General features: G+C 40.5%; 2 protein-coding genes and 1 pseudogene across 2 annotated transcripts in view; 2 read left to right on the top strand and 1 right to left on the bottom strand.

The window, feature by feature from the left end:
* Positions 1-941: 941 nt before the first annotated feature.
* LOC138010875 (type I iodothyronine deiodinase-like) lies at positions 942-4,669 on the bottom strand (annotated as a pseudogene).
* A 6,399-nt stretch (positions 4,670-11,068) lies between these two features.
* Positions 11,069-13,817, top strand: LOC138010871 (actin-15B-like). Its single transcript, XM_068857897.1, is given in 4 exon segments — positions 11,069-11,392; positions 11,476-11,523; positions 11,525-11,587; positions 12,916-13,817. Coding segments are annotated over 4 exon segments (1,131 nt in total). The 5' UTR covers positions 11,069-11,137; the 3' UTR covers positions 13,681-13,817.
* Positions 13,818-16,350: 2,533 nt separating this feature from the next.
* LOC138010869 (tetratricopeptide repeat protein 28-like) overlaps positions 16,351-21,369 on the top strand; it is a 12,587-nt gene continuing 7,568 nt past the window's right edge. The window contains exons 1-3 of the mRNA XM_068857895.1: positions 16,351-16,407; positions 17,436-17,501; positions 18,665-18,826. Coding sequence (XP_068713996.1) covers positions 17,441-17,501; positions 18,665-18,826 — 223 coding nt within the window. The 5' untranslated portion in view covers positions 16,351-16,407; positions 17,436-17,440. The remainder of the gene's footprint in view (positions 16,408-17,435; positions 17,502-18,664; positions 18,827-21,369) is intronic.

Consider the following 21,369-nt stretch of genomic DNA (forward strand, 5'->3'; position numbering starts at 1 on the left):
ACCATGTGAGCGTTAGCCCTACTAATGGAAATGGGCCCACACAAGGACAGAGAAAAACTCTGACCACGGTGGGAATTGAACCCACAACCTTCGGGTTAGATCACCGCTGCTCGTCTGGGAGTGTGAACTTTGGCTTTTGCAGAATCAATGGTCGACCTCACGGGTTGGATGTTGAATTCGCATATTTCTTGTCGAACTTTATAAACTACAATCTTGGACAAAACTCATTGTGGCCCTCTAATAAAGAGTAAATTCTTCTTACTTTGCCCCCTCCCCCCATTTCAATGCTTTTTCAAAAAGCGATTAAAGGCTCGCACAGTATTTTGCATTACATTATCAATATTGGTAAGGGGGTAAGGGGGGAAGGACCAATGTATTTCGTGAGTGCGTGCCAAATGATGCTTAAGCTAGAATTTTTCCCAAGAGTTTTGTCCAAGATTGTAGAAAGAAAAAAAAAACAAACTGACAAAAGCAAAAACCCGGTGTCTTGCCATCATTTTGTCAGAGATGTATCCTTTTTTTTTTTTCGCGAGTTTTTAACCCTGGTTTTCACTAGCGACGCAAGCATAAGAGCGCTTATTTCACCGTAAAAACGAAGTTGACGCAAGAATAAGCGCATGCGCAAGGGTCAAATCTTTTCCTTTTCCTTTTTCTTACGCTTATGCTTGCGTTCGGTTGCGTTGTGTAAAACGAAACACAGCATAAGCACAAGGAAATTTGCTACGTCTGGCCAATTAAAGCACTCGTTCCAGATTTCCCGCGTCTGATCATTTAAACAAAATGGCGGATGCCGTGGTTGATTTTTATGATTATGGAAAACAAAACGCAGCTCACTTGAAATTTATCGAATAAAGCCGTGTTTCAAGTTACTGCACTACCACACGTACGCATTGCGTAACTATTTTTTTGTAAATAAGTTGGTTTCTGGTCAATCAGATGAGTAAGTTTTTGAACACAGTTTAATGCATTAAGCCTTCCTTTATTGAGAGAACTTGGCAATTGTTTTAATCATGCCATTGTTCATTGTATTATTTTGTTAAAAAAAAAGGTACAATCCATCGTATACCCATTGAAAATGTCTTAGCTTGCCAAATCAACTACCTAACTATCGAGATTACTTCTGTTTAGACTAGCCTTAGCTTCATTGCCCAAACACCAAATCCTCATATCCACACTATTAGTCGAGCCATAGAGATCCACATTCAAATGGTGTTTTTCCTTTATGGCTGTCATCCAGGATTTCGGACTTCGTAGAGATGAACAAAAAAGCGGCTAGAATGGACAGAAGATTCAGGAAACTGACGATTTCAAGATAAGTATTTACATTGATCTCTCTTCGCGAGGAACAAAAATTGGCAGTTTATTAGTTTCACCTTTCGCAACATATAATGGTTTAACTTGAAAGGAACTGCTTTGAAACTTGGTTTTATTGGCTATGTCGATACCACTGTCATTGCAACGAATTATCAAATTAAACTAGCGGTCATCACATAACTTCCTCTTGAAGTCCCGGCCGGCACGTTGGGGTCCCTGCTCCAAACAAACAACGGCCACCCTGTTGGTGTCCTAAGCATATCCTCCAGTAATCGAACTATAATTTCATTAAGAAGAATCATCGTCTCCGGATTCTTGAGCAAAGCTTTTCTTTTGTTTATTGGAAATATGACCGATGATCACGTGAGTGAAAACCAAGAATAGTAGTAAAAGTAACCCATGCTCAACCTCGTTCCCAGAGCTTTTCTCTACCGAGAGTCTCGTTCCCTGGGAAGGAGGTTGATCCATGTTAACCCTCACGGCAACAGTAGGGAAGATTTTATTTTTCAGTGGGTAGCTTCCTTAATCACGGAGTGAAACCTTGGCATGTGAGTCATAATAGTGCAGTTTTTGGATTAGCTGCAAAGCATTTTTGGATTCGGCTCGTTAAGAACAAGATTTCATACATCAAGACAACCGTATTTACTCCGTAGGGCATTCTCATATACGGTCCTTAAAAAATTAAATATGCTGAAGGGGGTGAGGGAGGTGGGTGGGGAGATTTTTGCGCTATGAAGTCACGTGACCCTCGGCCAATAAGTCTTTCCGTACGAAACAAGAGGGAAGATATCTGTTTACAAACATTTCTTTTTTTTTTTTTCAAATGCGCCAGCCACTGAAACCGAAAAACCAAACACTTCGTTCTCAAAGCTAACGAGTCTCTCTGGTTGTTTCAATTCCCAGGGGATTTGCTCGAAAAACCAACACGGAAGCACTGACGTCATGCTAAAAAGCTATGTAGGCCATTTTCCCTTACAGAAGAAGTCTTAAAGTGTACTGTTACGAATATTAATTAATGTCATTCGTGTTAAAAGTACAATGAATCACCATGAAAAATTTTCATTTGAATTATCCGAATTACATTGATTGGGGAAGTAAGAGGAATTGCTACACACTTTTAAAAAATGCTAGATATAAAAACCTTGTTTGACAAATCGATATTGATGGCTTATCACAAGACTAAATGAAGACCGGCGAGTTAGAACTTCTCCCCCGTTTTAGGACGTAGTTACAGAGTGGTTTTGTATTTTTCTAACCACTTTTCCACCTCCCCTAAGTTGTAGTTGTAGGGACCCGTCCCACCCTCGTACACTATCTTGCCTTGCTGTATAATATACAGTCTCTCGGGCCAGGCTCCATACGCGTCGTTCGCTTCATTCTGCATCGAGTCGACCACAATAGGAGCGGTGCATGAACAGAACTCCTGCAAACGTTTGGCGGCGTCACAACGCTCTATTAAATTCTTGTGTTGCTGGATTTCGATGTTGTTCTATAATGAGAAGTGGAATAATGAAGGTGAAAAAGTAAGCCATTATTTCATTTTTTCATTATGATGCGTTACGAAGCTACAATGGGGGATAAAATTCTTCGGCGAAAACTATTATGATAGCCTGTTATGAGCTCCCTGTGCATGTCCAATGCCTTCCTCTCCTTTCCCCCTCCTGTAATATTGTTAAAATCAAACAATTATACATCCAGTTTGTGACGTATAGCGAAGAAAATTCAACGTTGTTTGGGGGAGGGGGGCCGGTTACTCTAAAGTCCTGAAAACGCGGTTTCGGGCCCGAACAGCCATTTGTGAACCTGCCAACCGCATGTTCAGGAATACCGATTTTTAAACTTGTTTTCAAGGTAATAAAAAGCAAACTGACTGTGAAGTTTGTTGCCTTAAATCCTCTCCGTTCTTGAGATACAGAGGGAATTGTGACACCCGAAAATGGCCAGTAAAGTTTCGGGACTTTCGAGAAACGGGCCCCAGGTCAGTAGCCAAAAAAAAATTATGACTGAGGCAATGTCGATAGTTAAATTCTCTCCGCAGATATTTTAGGCGTTTATGATGAGTACATTTCAAAGACAACTCTGGAATCACACTTTATTTTCAAAAATCACGAAAAAATGACTGAGGCAAGTAGCTCGGATTGCCTCATACTCTATGCTAAGGCGCTGGTGACGTAGAGCAATCTCCATATTGCGAAAGTGACTTAAGGACTTTAACCTCCATATGGTAGCCTAGTTTTCCCGGAGGAATTGGATGAAGAAGATTAATTTAACTCGGCATAGACATGGTTATGAACAAAGACCTATCCAACCCCACCTTATAAGGTAACTAAAAGTGCACTTAAAAGGTTATGAATTCTCGTCTAAAATGAAAAACAGAGAAGAATGTGGTAGCCAGTACTTACATTCCAACGCCAATCATCCGTTGGGTGAGCTTCGCTAATGTAGACTGTAAGAAAATCTGCAACCTTGTCAAAATTGTGAACGACAGTCTGAAAGTCTTTCACAAAAGTGACAAGGAACGGTGGTCAGGTGCAGCTGCCGAAGTTAAGAACAAGCGGGCGATTCCCTTTAGTAAAATCTAACAGCTTGCATTTTTTTCCATCAACCGTAGCAACTGTGCAATTCGGAGCAGAAAAGCCAAGCTTAGCCACCTTGTTTAAATCACCGACCAGTATTTTTACAATGGAGACGAAGTGCTTGCGTCCACCGTAAACGTCCCAAAAGTTTTGGTATGGAACACGACTGCTCTCTTCTTCGAACTTTTGAAGCTTGTTCTTAAGGACCGGAGTGTGGGACCACACGACTCTCACAACAAAGGCGACAATGCATTTGATGTAAATTAAACCAAGTGCTATGGCATACGGTAGGCCCTTCATCTTGATAGCGTGATAAACTGAGTGAAAACATTCGAGGTTGCAAAGTGGCTTCCACGGATTAGATCGGCTTTGCAACTGATAGCAATAGAATCAATAGTAGAACAGTGTTGTAAACGACACACTTCATTGGCCAATTGTGACACACTCAAGGTTTGCGTGAAACCTTATCCCCCACGCACAATTTGCGGCCTAACTCATATTTGTTTCTTTGCCTCTGCTTCAGTCATCTTAATTTAGTTTAGTTTAGTTTAGTTTAGTTGAAACGTTTGCAAACAAAATATTTAATTTAAGAAACGTATGGGAAATTCATTTTCAAGAAACAGAAAGGGCAACAAATCGATTTCAAATGAAAGTGTTGAAATGTCGCGCCACCGTTGAAGCGTTTCATCCCATCTCTTTACTTAAGTCTATTGTAATGTAAATAACTAATGTACATGTCTGAGGTATTGTAATAAACAAGAAATAAACAGACGTATTGAGGAATGACATGGCAGACGATATTGAGTGACTGTTCTGTACTAACTATGCGCAGATTGAAGAATCATGCAACAATACCACAAAATTAATCAAGTTAACCCTTTGACGCCTTGGATTGATCAGTATATAAATTCACCTTTCAAATTTAATACACTGTCAGGAAGACAAGTATTGAGAACGAAGATTATTGTCAGCTTAATTAAGGATATGGTCCTGATATAACACTAAATTCTCTCGACCATTCAACTAAGAAATATATGGAAGTAGTTAGGAGAATAAACTTTTAGATCATTTGGGTTAAAGGATTAAGAGGCTTGGGCTTGTCCCAATTTCTGTGGAAAAAACAAAAAGGAGTGCTTCAAAAGTGCAACAAATTGCTCAAATAGTTGTACAAGGTGCTCACTAAAAGTTGCTAAAACTTTTGAGACAATCCCTTGGAAATTTTTCAACAGAAATGTGCGTTTGAATTGAGGGTTATGGAATGCTTTCACTCACGTGATCAGTAACCTTTTTTTTTCCACTGAAACAAAAGATAACATTTGCATGATAATAGAGCTCAATTCCTGGAGGATTAGTTGGGTACACCAACATGGCTGCCGTTCTACTGTTTAGGATTACCAACATCGTGACGTCACGTGAAAACACTCTTTCGACGGAAGACTGAAATGATCCACGGACTCAACTTGACAAAAGACTTTTTTGCAGATACGGCAGCATTTGATTTCGATCGTTCAAATAGCTATTATGGGATGCCCAGGGAGCAAACAAGTATTAACTTGCCCCAAGAGCATCCCATAATGTCTTTCGAAACAATAGAAATCAAAATGTCCGCCGTCTTTGAAAAAAAGTCTACTTAGTTAAGCAACTGTCACTTTCTAGACCTCCGGCCTGAATCACTTCATAGCTCAATTGGTAGAGCAGTACACTGGCTCGCAAAGGGTCATGGGGTTGAATCCCGTCGAAGACGCCTGGGATCTATATAAAGTGACAATTAATTAATCGGCTTCTATCTTCAGTGTGCCTATTATACTACCAAAGGATTTCTTCCGATTTACAACAGTATGCCTAATTTTTACCATAGTTAATAGAGGGGATTAGTTTGGAAAAATCGGCAAACATCCAAGGATCGGAGCAAACAAAGATGCCAAGATTTAGGTTGCAAAGTCCACGACCGTGCACAATCCATACAGGAGCCCATCACCCGGAGCCTCCATCCGGACTATATCCTTGAGTCAACCTTTGCCCGTATCTTTTTCTTTTTAGAATATTTTGAGAGACGAACGCGATCACTGGTGCGTGACTGCTTGTGACGTAATACAATAACTTTGTTCTGATTGGACGGCATAATGAATACGCGGGAATTTGAACGTCTAAAACTAAAAAGATACGGGCAAAGGTTGTCTCTAAGGATTTATATGGGAGATTGAGGCTCCGGTTGATGGGCTCCTGATCCATACCAATCTCATACCCAGAGTCCTCGGGCTTTTTGGTCAGCGGGTGACTGCCCGGAAAGACTCTGGGATAGTGGACTTGAACAATTTTTTCTTTGATTGGCTGCTTGCATAACAATGGCAGTCCGACAGGAAGTCGGTAAGTAATTCAGAAACCCCAGAATTTGGAGGGAGATTCAAAATCTAAAACTAGTTTCAGTGCTGTTTGTTTTTTCTACCTCAGAAATATATAAATAAAAATAATAATAAAACGACGGCGTTTGAATTATGTCGAATACCGCACGGGAATTCTCCCACGCTGATAAAAAGTGATTACTGTTGCTGTTGCAAAAGTACCGTGGGAAAACATGACATCAGTCTCTTTGAGGAGAAATCAGTGGAAGAAGGTCTTGTCAAAGCCATTCAGAATTACTGAAACATAAAATTGTAGTAGAAGAGGACATTGGTGTCGTTTCCACAAAAAGTTGTCCATCGTGTTGCTTGCACGATGCTATTCTGGATGATGGAATGCACACTGAAAGACTAAAAATACACTTACCGCAAGCGTCAGAAGTTTCATCTTCACTCTCTCTTACAGCAAGCCAATGATCATTTCTCCAGTTTCTTTTATGGTGTATAAGGCTAAAATTTTTGTTTCTCGAACACTTTCCACCCGCCATTTTTCCTCTTTACTGTATTTTATTGCTGTTTCTTTTAAACTCAAGCATGCGCAATAACACCGGAACCCACGTTTTCCGGGAAAATGGAGTCCATTATCCCAGAGTCTTTCCTGGCGCTCACCCGCTGACCAAAAAGCCCGAGGACTCTAAGCACGAGATTGCATTGAGCTGAAAGTTAAAATAAGAGGCTAGAACACATGCGCGCGTTGAAATAAAATACCGTAGAGTTCCGATAGTAGCTACCCTCGTTACTCTCGGAATTAGCAGCCTTTCGGGGTTGCTACTTTCGGGGGGGTCGTTACTTTCGGGGGGTCGCTACTTTCGGGGAACACAAATCGTTTACAAATAGAACTGGCGCGAGCCTTTTTTTCCGAAATAAAAAATGAACAACATAGAATTAAAAAAAAAAAACATGTTATTTGCATTCCATATGCATAGATTGTGTTTCATAAAACGAAGATAACAATGATTGATACAGCAAAAAACCGTATATAGAAAACTACACAGTTTTCAATTTCAATTTGAAGAAACGTTCCTGTTGTTAATACGAAATTATACCGGTTTACGGTAGTTCTTTTATCGCTACATCAGTGAACTGATGTCAAGGACGAATGGGGGCATAAAGCTTCCCCTTGTTGTAAATTAATCTGCACGAACATATTATTGTACATTAAAATTTTGACTATTGATTGATAGCATCCCATTTAAAAAAACTTGGTCTTGCTACTTTCGGGGGACGGGGGGGGGGAAGGTCGCTACTTTCGGGGGGGGTCGCTAATTTCGGGATTTACTAGCGGCCACAAAAATTTGACGTTAATTTCGGGGGGTCGCTACTCCGGGGGGTCGTTACTATCGGAACTTTACGGTAAGACATTTTCAAAACACCAAACTGATTACGAATGGAAAATCTTTCTACAAGAAAAGGATTAGGTTAAAAAGCTTGTTGTGTGGTTCTGGTTGTTCACTTTTTCATTCCATTCCATTCCAAGGGTTGTTGCCTTTAATTTCGACTCAAACCTTCAGTTTGTTGTAACATAAAAACAAAAAATTGTCTTCTGTTTTGTCATCCACTGGTAGGAAATGGGAGAAATCCATCCTCTGGCTCTTGGGTGCCCTAGAGGTTGGGGTGAAGCAATCCAAGCAAGGGTTGGCATTTCCAGACTAGGATAGACTGCGCACTTGCACGGCTTGCTAAATAGGCCATTTCCGAGTTCTGGCCTGCCTCATTTTCAAAGCGAGTCTAAGTGCGAAGTTTTGTGATGGTAATCAGTTCTACTTTACATATGAATAAAAACTAATTTTCATAACAAAAACTTCGCACTTAGACTCGCTTTGAAGATGAGGCAGGCCAGAACTCGGAAATGGCCTATTGTTCAATACCTTTATCTGCGCCAGCTAGACAAGGAGCAATTACCATTTGAATTGAATTTGCGGACGAAGAAATTTTGGAAAAAAGTTGCTGAACGCTTACCGTGATGCAAACGAGAGATGAGTTGTACTGTTTGTGTTGGAGCGTGGTGATTCTCGCGATGAAGCCAGGTTCTAGAAACGCGAAACTCCAGAAAATTACGTATACTGTGGTGTAGAAATACGTTCTTCTACAGGATGTTTGCGTTGAAGTTTTTTTACGTAACTTGGTTTCAGAAAGCAAGAACAACCGTTTTTCCCTTAGACTACGAGCAGTCTATTGTAGCCTTCGAACGCAGAAGTATTCCCGGCGGTAAAAAAAACATACGTGCAGTCCCTGTATCACCGCTTAGTTGGTCGAGCGCGAAAAATGGCCACGCGAAACCTGGAGTCGAGGAGTCGCCCGGCCATTTTTTCCTCGTGCTTGTCCCCACGCTCGACCAACCTGCGAAGGAGGCACTGCTCTATATATTTTTTCCTATACCTTATCAAGGAGCTATAGGATGCTAGCACGACTGATCCTAAGACTATAAATCTTACCTCAACGAACTGAAACAAAGATGTTCAAAAACAATAAACCAACAGGGGTGATCAACATATAAATAACGCGTTTTAAGTTATTTTAATTTGACGTTTCGTATGATACAACATACATCTCCAGAAGTGACGGCTGAACAAATTTTTAAAAGTTACATGCATGGGATCATTTTGAAGTCCGATGGCAAATGGACGATCTGATTTACACTGTAAAATAAAAGAAACCTTACTAATACGTAATAAACCAACGTTAAACTAAAACGTTGGCAGGGAGAAACTCTGGCTTTGTCTAGCTTTATGAACCAATTAATTAAACAAGCTACAGTAGTTTTCACTGCTTATATTACATTTATTTGTTAAGCCATTGTTTTGTGGGGAGGAGCGTTGCGTGACGAGACTAAAAACGGCTGTGAGGGAGACTATTGTTCTTAATGTAGTTACTAGTTCCTCTAAAGTCTTACTCATATGTTATTGTTCAACCGTCACTTCTGAAGATGCATGTTGTATCATACGAAACGGCAAGTTAAAAAGCGTTATAATATGTTTATCGCCGCAGTATGTTTATTGTTTTTGATCCAATTAAAATGGCCGAAAAACAAGAGTATTTCAGTGTAAAACAACATGCATGAGCAGGAGTCAGGGATACCCAATGATAATCGTCGTTGAAATGTGTGTTCGGGAGAGGCAAACTGCTCTAAGAATTTCGGTTCTACGTTGTCAAACAGCTACAGATTTCTGTAATAAAACATCACCTAAAAGATTCGCAACCAGGGAAAACTAGTTCCTTACGTTTTTGGAAGGGATGTTTTTGTAATTTTTGGGACTTAAAAAGGTCACCTAGCGGTTTCGGATGAGCAAATGGTTCGGTCGGAAGTTCTTAGAAGGTAACGTTCAGCTAGCAATTTCTGAAATGAAGATATCATTCCCTAAAAAGTTCGGATACTTCAGTTTTCAGCTAAGATATCCAAACAGATTAAATTTTTCTAGGTGATAAGAACATCCCTTTAGACAGTCTTTGTACATTACAAGGAGCCAAGAGATGCCTCTCAAAGGCTTTGGGCTTAATTTGCTCGTTGGGTTCCCTTCAGGAGTTTTTTTCTCCAGAGCGTCGAGTTGATGGTGCCTTTTGTGCAGGAAAAAAATATTTCAGCTTCTCGCCAGTTTGCAGACAGCGTACGTTTACTGTCAATTAGCAAATGTGAGCAAGATCTGTCAAAGCCTAACTCCTGGGGTCGGATTTAAAAAAAATAGGATTAAGTATAGTGCGTAGTTCTCTGGCAGCAGTTGTTGTAGGCCTGGTTAACTGTATCACGGCCATAGCAGATTGAAATGTGGCTGGTGTCGTTTGGCTTGTGGTCGGACTGTGAGCAGTCTCTCTTTCGCTCGAAAATCGTTGAAATGAACGGGTACAGCTTTCAAAATGGCTGTAGCTGCGCGTTGGTTAGAGCGATATTTCCGACCCGCAGCTTCGGCCATTTAAAAAAGTTCAAAGTACGCTTTCGTTTCAACGAGTTAAGAGCAAAAGAGAGACTGTTTGTATCCTATTTGGCCATATTTCGGCTGATTTTATCACTGCTCGGTGTTTCTGATGCCCAGACTCCCTCTATTTTTCTTCCTCTCCGTCTGGGGTTGAATGTCTGTCGTGAAGCCGTTGTGAAAGTGTATGATGCTGTCGGAAAACTAATATTTCTTACTTTTCTAGGCTTTCACGGGAATTTATTCAGTGCACATTTATAAGTATTGAGCAACCAAATACACGAATTAACCGGTGATTTGCTACCGAGAAACTCATGGGCCAGTATCAGACTGTCTTTCCTGTTATTTCTAGTTTTTCCACTTCAAGAACATTCCAGAGCTTCATATGGAATTTATTTGACACCGGATTCATAGTCGAACACCGACCGTGACTGAAACTTTCCAATTTTGTGTCATTACGAAAAAATTCACAGAAACTGAAGACAAAAGGAATTAATTCCGGCTTTGTTTTCTCGCAACAGGTTTTCAAGCGTAAAAAATAACCGCTGCCAAAATATGACCATATTAGGTTATGCCGTGGATGTTGCTTCAGACGATAAGCCACATTTGCACACACATAAAAAATCATTTGCATGCACAAATTTTCAATATTGTCACCTACATGTTTCGAAATTGTTCTCATGTGAGGACGAAAAAGACTGAACTTAATTGTCCACAACGGAACTAACACAGCTTGGCTTGCGTGAAGATATGCAAATTTTTGGCTTTCCGCTCGAGTTCCGTCAAAAAACATCCAGAACAAGCTAATCAATTTCAGCCAATCAGGTGACGGCACGCGTACTTCAGACTATAAATACAGTGGGCACAGCCCATATTATCACTGCACCCAGGAGCTTTAAACGTAAAGTGCGCTAGGACTCAAACAACTTAATTCTTAAAAATGGCCGATGAAGACGTTGCCGCCTTGGTCGTGGATAATGGATCGGGTATGTGCAAGGCCGGTTTCGCCGGAGATGATGCTCCCAGAGCTGTATTTCCCTCCATCGTTGGCCGTCCTAGGCATCAAGGTGTGATGGTGGGTATGGGACAGAAAGATTCGTACGTTGGCGATGAAGCTCAGAGCAAGCGAGGTATTCTGACCCTCAAATATCCCATTGAGCACGGCATTGTAACAAACTGGGATGACATGGAGAAGGTAAGTTTATAAAGTTTCAGAGCAGAGTATGCAATTTGCTTCGATGTTGGTAATAACACTTTATATTAATTACGTGACATTTTATCTGGCATCACACCTTCTACAACGAGCTCCGCGTCGCTCCCGAGGAACCACCCAGTTCTACTCACAGAAGCTCCTCTAAACCCAAAGGCCAACAGGGAGAAGATGACACAGGTACTGAACTCATTAGATAAACGTACTGTTAAGCAGGAGGTTTAAAATCTATTTCGCCAAACCGGTCGTGAAGTATTTAATTTTCTGGTGAATTGAAATTGAGCTTTCAGCTGGCTGTTCTCATGAACGAATTCCTCGCTGAGGATACTTCAGCTCTTGCGAAAATGGTTTCACGTTCTTGAATTGGACATCGGCTTAACAAGTTTACGGTTCACGGCTAATACTTCAAAATTCCCGACCTTTCTACTTTCTTAAGCCCTCGAGGCACGTGCAAAGACATCATCTTGATTGTCATAAATTTTTATCCAACTAATAACGTATTTCAGAAAAGCCTTAAACGCACACGGATTGAGCCAGGAAAATCTCTTTTAATCGTACACAAAATGTAAAACGCTGCAAAAGATATTAACGCTACTTTGAATAAAGTTTTCACAATAGTGAATTATATAATATTTGTACTATGTATGTCCACCGACCTCTTAATCGGGAATTGAGAATACCATATAAGGTAATGTTGTGCTCTCATTGGTCAGACTTGCTCTCAAAAATACGATAAACTTCTCGATTTCAAACGCTTTGTTTGAAAGTTATGACTGCTTGTATCTACGTATTAATTATTTCGAGACCCAATTCCAAAAAACTAGCTCTGTCTTCTCTAGCTTAGTGATATCTCAAAAGTAATCTTCACCTTCGTGGAATACTTTCCTCACCCTTGTTATCCTCGGACATTCGTGGATTTTGGTTAAATTATGTGCATCTAATTTGACTCCTATTATTAGACAATTCATTGTTATACAATGTTATATTTTCCTTGTGAAGGAAGTTTTAAAAACAAGAAGTTTAAATGGAGCGAAATGTACAAACTGCTCACGGCAAATTTAAATAACAAATTGAAAAGAACGGCCTGGCCACTTAAAGAGATATCAATTTTCAAATTCGCTTCATCAGTTTCGCGTTATCTGTGCCTTTCCTTGCCCTCTGAACGTCGTACAAATTTTTGCTATGTCACGCAACGCAACACTGGCAAGAGCTTCCCGTAAACATCCCAAAAGTTCTCGTACAACCGTAGCACCAAACGATGGCGATACTCTTGTGCCAATCGCTTTATTAGAAAATCAATTCTTTGCAGCTTAAACGGACACAAGACTCGGATTAGTTCATCCAACAATTTTGGATGCAAAAACGCACAATACTAACATAGCATGTTTTTTAACTTTAATAATGCGCCATTAAAGAATGCTTTTTGACGAGCTGTAGTAGATGCGTCACCTTTCCAGTGAAATCGAAACACTTAAAAAATATATTTTTTTTGCCTTTTTCTTTATCAGATCATGTTTGAGACTTTCAATTCACCAGCAATGTACGTGGCCATTCAGGCTGTGCTGTCTCTCTACGCTTCTGGTCGAACAACTGGTATCGTCTTTGACAGTGGAGACGGTGTGAGCCACACAGTTCCAATCTATGAGGGTTACGCTCTTCCTCATGCAATCCTCCGTCTTGATTTGGCCGGCAGGGACTTGACCGACTACCTTATGAAGATCCTCACAGAGCGTGGTTACTCGTTCACAACAACTGCAGAGCGTGAAATCGTCCGTGACATCAAAGAAAAGCTCTGCTACGTTGCCCTCGACTTCGAACAAGAAATGCAGACCGCTGCTTCAAGCTCCAGCTTAGAAAAAAGCTACGAACTTCCCGACGGCCAGGTTATTACAATCGGTAACGAAAGATTCCGAGCTCCCGAAGCCATGTTTCAGCCCTCATTCCTTGGAATGGAATCCGCCGGTATCCACGAAACGTGCTACAATTCCATCATGAAGTGTGATGTTGACATCCGTAAGGACTTGTACGCCAACACTGTTCTGTCTGGAGGTTCCACCATGTTCCCAGGAATCGCTGACCGAATGCAGAAAGAAATAACAGCTCTGGCCCCTCCAACCATGAAAATCAAGATCATCGCTCCACCCGAGCGTAAATACTCAGTTTGGATTGGAGGATCAATCTTAGCCTCACTGTCCACCTTCCAACAAATGTGGATTTCAAAGCAAGAATACGATGAATCTGGTCCAGCCATTGTTCACCGCAAGTGCTTCTAAACACTCTGAACAATTAAAAGCCAAATTATGAACTTGCCACTCTTTCTAAAACCTTGATCTTTATTTTCGGGAAGAACGTTGAGTTACTGTAATACAGTAAGTAGTTACTACTTTATAATAAAAACATATTTAAGGAAGCCATGCATTTGAAAACTGAATGATGTCATATCCGATCACTCACGTGCTCTTCTGAGCGAAAACAATAGCCCCCCCGTGCTCTCCAAATGCGTTTGTGTATTGAATTCCAGCAAAATTCTGAAATTCCAAACTACTTGAATGTCTAAATTCAAAGGGTATTGGGTGGATGTTCCCATTTGCAAATATTCAAACAGCAATAATTGCGCGATCCACGATCCAACTTTTCTTGCCAGTGTTAAGCTTTCTAAGGAACTCTGGGTTCTTCCAGTGTTAAGTGAAGACTTAGACTCGGTTTGGCAATTGATCACCGATTTCCCCAGAAAGAACCAGAGCTTCCAAAGATTCCTCAGGAACTTGCGATCACCAACATCTATAAAAGGTTCGTGCTGCTCCTTGAAGTCCTTGAAAAGCCCTGGAATTTTAATTTGGACTTCAAGGGCGCTTGAAAAGCTTTTGAAAAAAAAGATGTTGTGTGCAACTACTTAAAACTCCTTGAATTTTTGCTTGGGTGAAAATTGTTGAGATTTCATCACGCTAGGTTAAAAGAGAAATTACTAAAATTGAGCCCAAATTTGACTTGGGGGAAGATTAAATCTCTCGACAGGTGTGGGAAAGAATATAAGGATAGCTTTTTCAGCATTAAGAAAACACTGAAACTATGTATTAACGTAGAAACCTTCTTGCAAACACTCCCTAAACTCGGCTTCTGGTCCTTGAAACCTCTCAGAGTACTTAAATAATAATAATAGACACTTATAAAAATTGCTTAAAGCGAAATCAAATATCGTAATACTCCTGAAATTTTATATACAAAATGCACTACGAACCCTGTCAGTCGCATTCAACATCGTGAAATTGCGGCAACTTCTGTTTAACCCGGTTCAAAATAACCTCGTATCCGTCCAACGCCTTCGTGCTGAGTTTGACCTTGTGTGGGTTACCGGCCTTCCTCGTCTTTCATGGCAAATTAAGCATTTGGATGCCAAATCCTCCAAACGCTCAATCTCGTTTCCAGGGCTTTTCACCGCCGAAAGTGGGACGCCCGTCCCAGGGCCCTCGGCAGTGAAAAGCAACAAGGTTGCCAAAGGCTGTGTACTGAAATGGCACCTTGGGTTAAGAGCCCTCTCAAATCTTGTTCAAAACCGTAGCCCGAAATTACGACTTAGACATCATAAGGGAAACGCTTAAAGGCTCAAGTTTCCGACATTAAAAAAAAATACGCTTGTGTGGATAAGGAGGAAAGCATATACCGTATTTCCTCGAATAATATCCGTCCCTCGAATAATCGCCCTCCTTTGACCGAAATATTTAAAATAATCGCCCTCCCCCTCCCCTCGCCATTTTCTCTTTCTCTTGTCCCCTTCCTCTTAAGTTAAAAATTGGCATCTTGGGTAAGAAACGAGCTTTTATTTAATTGTTCCGTGACCACTGAACAATGATTGCAAAAGCATCGGTTTTTTTACAGTTTTTTCTATGACAACGTTCATATACTTCACTTTTTCCTTTATTGCTTGGAGCTCTCTATTTAACACATCGGATATGTTCTTGTTCCTTGTTCGTAATGAATAAATCGCTGGAACAACAAGTCCGTTTTCTGAAGTCCGCTTTCCGATAACCTCGGCATCGCCTTCATTGCGATCTTCTGCATTCAGGAAAGTGCAAACGAGATGGGATAGTTCAATTGGTACATGCCAAACTAGAACATCAGAGCCGAAGATACTGACATTGAACATTGAATACCGTAATCAACGAAACAAATTTGAAACACTAGAAAGCCCATGTTCGGTTTATATTTGATGTGATTATTTTTTTGATTTAATGGTATAATAAAACAGAGTATTTAAGGCACGACCTTCTGTGAGAAATATTTGAAATAATCGCTTTCCTTCGAATAATCGCCCCCTTTTGGTGCGAAAAAAGAAATAATCGCCCCTGGCTATTATTCGAGGAAATACGGTATACCTTGAGATCCGGTCATTTGCAGACAAGGGAGAGTCCGGACGTACGTGCTGGGCAATTGTTTTTAATGTCCCGAACGAAGCAAAAAAGCTGTATTTGAACCCTGTGGAGGACGTTGCGGCACATGATGTTGAATAATAAATAACCCCCCCCCCCCCCCCCTCCTCCCGCCGCAACCCACCTTATAAATTTTTACTCTCAGCTCTTTTCAGTTAAATGTGTAGATTATCAATACACATTTTAGAATCGGGACGACTTAGAATACTTGCTTCAAAGTAATAATAATAATAATTATTATTATTATTATTATTATTATTATTATTATTATTATTAATTATTATTATTATTTTGAAAATGAAAATCACGTTCCCCTTTCGTATTGCATAACGAATAACGTCTGATGCAAATCTTGAGCCGAAATGGAGTAGATATGGTTCGAAAATGAGACAATTTTGCGACCCAAATAGGCAAGGTGACCTTCTTGATTTGATCACGTGGATGCCATGATTTCTTGGAATTAGCGAATATCCTAAGATTGTCGTGCCTCAAATTTGACACAGCAATCATTTGATCGGAAATCATTTGATCGGAGCAGTTTTGATTGTTCTACGTGGAGTTGACTTGATCAAGGTAAGTTTATTTTGGAATTATTCTTGGAATACACCTTATTCCAAAAATGGCCGCCGTTTTAGTATTCTTTTGTTTGATTGCAAATGAGCATTTTTCGATATATTATATATTAAAATTCAGGTTGAAAGAGAAGTTTAGAGGACAACGACAAAAGGAAAGTGGATGATATGCAAATAATTTTCACATTAATTCCAACGCGTTTCTATTATTTTTGTCCTCACTGCCTCACTATCAAGCTGAGTATAATTAGATGTTTCGAAAATGGCCGATTGGCTCTTTTGACCTCGTTCCACGTTTAATATGCTTTTTGAATTTTACGTTTGGTAGCGAAGCTAAAAGGGAAACAAATGAATACTAAAATGGCGGCTATTTTGGAATAAGGTGAATAAGCTGAAAGCATGGACGAACTGTCCAGCCGTATCAAGGCACAAGGACAATTGTTTAAATAGATTTCGAGAAAACCTCGTTCCTTCGCCAGTTTCCTAGTAAATGAAGGCTGTTGAGTGTCGCAAGCAGATTTCGAGGAGGCAAAATTAAAGGAAAGGAGAAAAGCACTTCTTATTTCCCTGACATATCAAATGCACTGTCAGAAATGTCTGATTGTAACGTTGCAAACCGAGGTCTTGATTTTGCTTCGTTTTGATATCCGACCCACACGCTTTCTCTTAAAATTAATGAGGAGAAAGTGCGGCCTTTGTAGTGTGACCTCGGCAAATATTAATGGTTTCAGTTTCAAGTCATGTTGCCGACTGTTCGGACAATTTAGAGATTCGTAAAAAGTCAAGACTTTGCTTGTCATAAAAGCACGAAAAAAATCCGGCTATTTTGACTCGTATCTCTCTTTAGACAACTTAGTTTACATGTACTGAAACGCGATGCTAAATCCTACAAACTTAAATGCCTCTTTCCGCCACCCTTGTTCATGAAAGTCTTGGAGACCTTTTGTCGGCTCTGACGTAAATTGCATAAAATTCCACGACTAAAATTCAATGTTTTCCATATTGAAGAAACCTTTTCTTGTTTACCAGCACTCATGGCAGGGAGCCCAGCCGATTCACAGCAAAAATTAGAATTTGACGAAGAAACTCTACGAGGTAATGCATCACATGGTGTTTAAATGGTAATGAACGCGAAGTGTGGATTTGACTTTACGACAAGTCGTACTACGGAAAGGCCCTTTCTCTGAATCAGTCAATGATCAGCTGCCACGTCTTTTAACCGAACAGTGGAAAATACTTGCATAAGAATAGAATTAAACTCACAATATCAGTCTGGGAAACCACGATGGCCCGTCATTTATCGGTGGCTCAATATAACCTTGGACATCTCCTGGCAATGACATGAAGGACTTTCATCCTTGAAGAATGTAGTGACCTGTACTGGCAGAATGCAATAACACGGAAAAGCAAAGCTAAGCGCTGATCTACAATATTTAAGTCTAAGAGTTATGTTGATGTTTAGCCTTCAGTTATGAATACATTCAATTGGATGCTCTTAAATCAAAAAATGGATTTTTTTAATGGAAACTCGAAAGGCAAAGAACAAAGAGTGAGCGAAGTTACCGCGTTTAATTTCTTTTAAAATTTTACTTCCTTAGTAATTCTCAGAAGCTTGTAAAAAACACATTTTGGCGAATCCCTTCTAGGTTCACTTGAAATCGTCTAAGAAATTATGTATAAACGATTTAAATTGCGACCAAAGTGTTTTAAACGTGTTAAATTTTGACCAGAAATGGTCATGACAACTGTTGCTGCATGCCTCAGTTTCAAAGCGAGTCCTGGTGCACAACAATTCAAATGAAAATGATGAGTTGTGTATTCTTATGCAAACCAAATTCATTTCCCTTACAACAGGCCTTTTTCGATATTTTAAACTTCTGCTTGATAGTGAGGCAGTGAGGACAAAGACCATGAAAGTGGATGATATGTAAATATTTTTCACATTCATTCCAACTTGTTTCTTTTGTTTTTGTCCTCACTGCCTGACTATCAAGCTGAATATTTGATATTTCGAAAATGGCCAACAGTTGAGCATCACGACTCACTTCGAAACCGAAACAAACAGCAACTCGGAAATGGCCCATTCATTTGTAATAAGACGATTCTGAGTCTGCGTATATTGCTTGTGCTTATGCGCATGTCACTAGTAAAAAAAAGCCCCAAAGCAAAAGAAATAATTAAAACAATTAATTAAAATAATTAATTAGCATAATTCATTCTTAATTAACTTAGCACTTTCCATATCTGTCTTAAAATAGCCATAGCCGAAGTGTACAAGGACGAAGGAAATGATGAATACAAGAGGAGAGAATTTACCAACGCGGTTGACTTCTACTCCCAAGGACTTCAGGTGAACTGCAAGGATGACGATTTGAATGCCAAACTGCACAGCAACAGGGCTACAGCTCATTTTTATTTGGGTAGGCGATGAGATGTGTAGTACTCTTTATGGGGCTTCTAAGCCAACGAGGAATTACGTATTTGTTTAAGCAGAAGCTCATCAACGGGAACCCTTAACCCGAGTAAATTTATTTTTAGAAACAGCCAGGTGATCTGGTGACGTAACTCGGAGGACTGGGGAGAAAAATTTTAACGTTGCATCCCACAACGGCGCGCGGCCTTATTTTCGAATTCAACATGGCAGAGGCGAGGTTAGATCTCGTCGGGTCTATTTGAATGTTCATTCAGTAACAGGAAATGTGGTAGACACGGAATGATCTGTTGAGTTTTGGCGATGGAAATACTGCAGGGGGTTTGGTAACAACACTTAAGGCCGCGCGCAGTTGTCGGATACGGCGTTAAAATTTTTCTTCCCAGTCCTCCAAATTACGTCACCAGATCACCTGGAGGTTTTCTCGCGAAAAGTATTAAAGTTCCCTTGGCGGTGAGATAGCTCTGTTTTGGTTGGATTTTAAAACAGTGAGCGTGCTGAATCTCTCAACAGAGGCGATCTGTTGACCAAGTATGAGAAATAGAGGCTCCCCTTGAATTCCTGGTTTAAGCGGTTGTCTACATTTTCGTAACATAGGAATTCAGTGCCATTGTTTCTGCTGTGATGGAATGGGTAGATGGAAAGATGGAGTTAGATTTATGTACCGCACACATCACGCAGTCTCACGGCGGTTTACAATTCTTTCTCTGTGGTGAGATCGGACTTTAGCCCGTAAAGGCGCCTCTGGCAGCCGTTATCAGTCCATATTTGATCTCACCCACCCACCCAACCCATGCATGAGTGTGAAAGAAGGAGAGACCACAACACCAGGGGTCTACCACCCTCTCGTCACTCGTCACGTACAGTATGTGGGTTCTTTAACGTCCCACGTTCCTGATTAACCAGAAGGGTCGTGAGACGGGGCATAAAATATCCCCCACAAATACCAACCTAATCTCATACCCAGATTTCCCACGGTCACTCGTATTTTCAGCGACAGAGTGAGACCTGGGTACGATATTAAGACCAACATACGAGAATTATTTTGAAAGGGAGCCACTTTATTATTCCGCCGGACCACCACAGATCTGGTTTATGTATGTGGATGATACCTTTACCATGTTTCACGAATCTGACATTTCATTTAAACGCAAGAGACTACCGTGGAAACGGAAAACGAGGAAGAGCTACACACTTCTTCGATGCGTGTGTTAAAACCAAGGAAGATGAATTCCAAAAAAGATCACAATTTGTAGAAAACTCGGTCAAATTGATATATATTCGCCTTTCGGCATTGCTTCTTTTGGACAACCTTCTCGAAACAGCTGTATAAATTCGCGTTATTTTAATCGCTTCGTGACTATTCGGCCTTTTTTAATATGACAAGGGTGTGGCAGTTCCTCAAAAATGACATTTGTCGGAAAGGCGCTTAATTTACGTGAAGAAAATGAAACTTTATCCTCAAGTGCTGTAGTTCTTCATAAAGCCTCATTTACACTAGCACGTTTTTCTTGACAAGTAGATTTGTCAAGGAAAACTTGCCGACTGAACACACTTGCAAGTTCACCTTGACAAGTTTTTCCTCGGTAGTGTAAATTAAAAATATGACAAGTTTTCCTTGACACGTGCATAATATCCTTATCACATTTTCCTTGTCGTCCGTCTACACGAGGAAATTTCTGACTTGACAATTTTTGCTTGTCAAGGAAAAGCTAGCACGCCAGATTTTCCTTGACAAGGAAAACTTGTTCGCTATTCCCCATCTACACGAGCAGTTTTTCCTTGTCAAGGCAAACTTGTCACGGAAAAATTGCTCGTGTAAATGGGGCTTAAAACCTCGAATATGGCTATTTCACGTTGTTTTTTGGACACGACAGAAAGGAAATGGACAAAAGTGAAAACTGCACGTGCAGGGCGTGCAAAGCTATTGTTTTTTGCTCACTAAATATGCAAATTTGTGACGTTCTCGTTGCCGTCGCCGTCGCCGTTGTCGTTGCTCCCTATTAGGGAGCTTAAGCACGCGCGTTTTTGAGAAGCGGACGGCAACCGGAAGAGAACATTTCGCGTGCCAGGACAGCGTTGTCTCCCAGATTTTTATACTAATCATCTCTAATGGAGTAAAGATACTTGATAATGTAAATGTAGCTGTGTGAAGAGAAGTTAAAAGAGAAAACAGGTCGCTTCCGGTTGCCGTCCGCGTCTCAAAAACGCGCGTGCTTAAGCTCCCTAATAATAACTCTACCCGGGAAAGGGTTGTCTCCGAGGCCCAGTATGAAAGAGAGAGAGGCTCCTGTCTCAGAACAACCCAAACCGCTAAAATATCGAAAAATAAAGGCGGTTCCAGCTGTAATGCCCCGCTTCCATGCGTACGAATTCTCTGATGTACTCTCCTTCCAAGAAGAGACGACGTGTTTGAAAGAAAAATCAGAGGGGCCATCGAAATCGTTTTTTGGAATAAGGTTGTTTGGTACGAGCTCACCACGATTTAAAGTTTTGTCACGTGATTTTCAACATTAATCACGTGACAGGACT

The sequence above is a fragment of the Montipora foliosa genome, chromosome 7 (genome assembly GCF_036669935.1).
Source record: "Montipora foliosa isolate CH-2021 chromosome 7, ASM3666993v2, whole genome shotgun sequence".
Lineage (NCBI taxonomy): Eukaryota > Metazoa > Cnidaria > Anthozoa > Scleractinia > Acroporidae > Montipora > Montipora foliosa.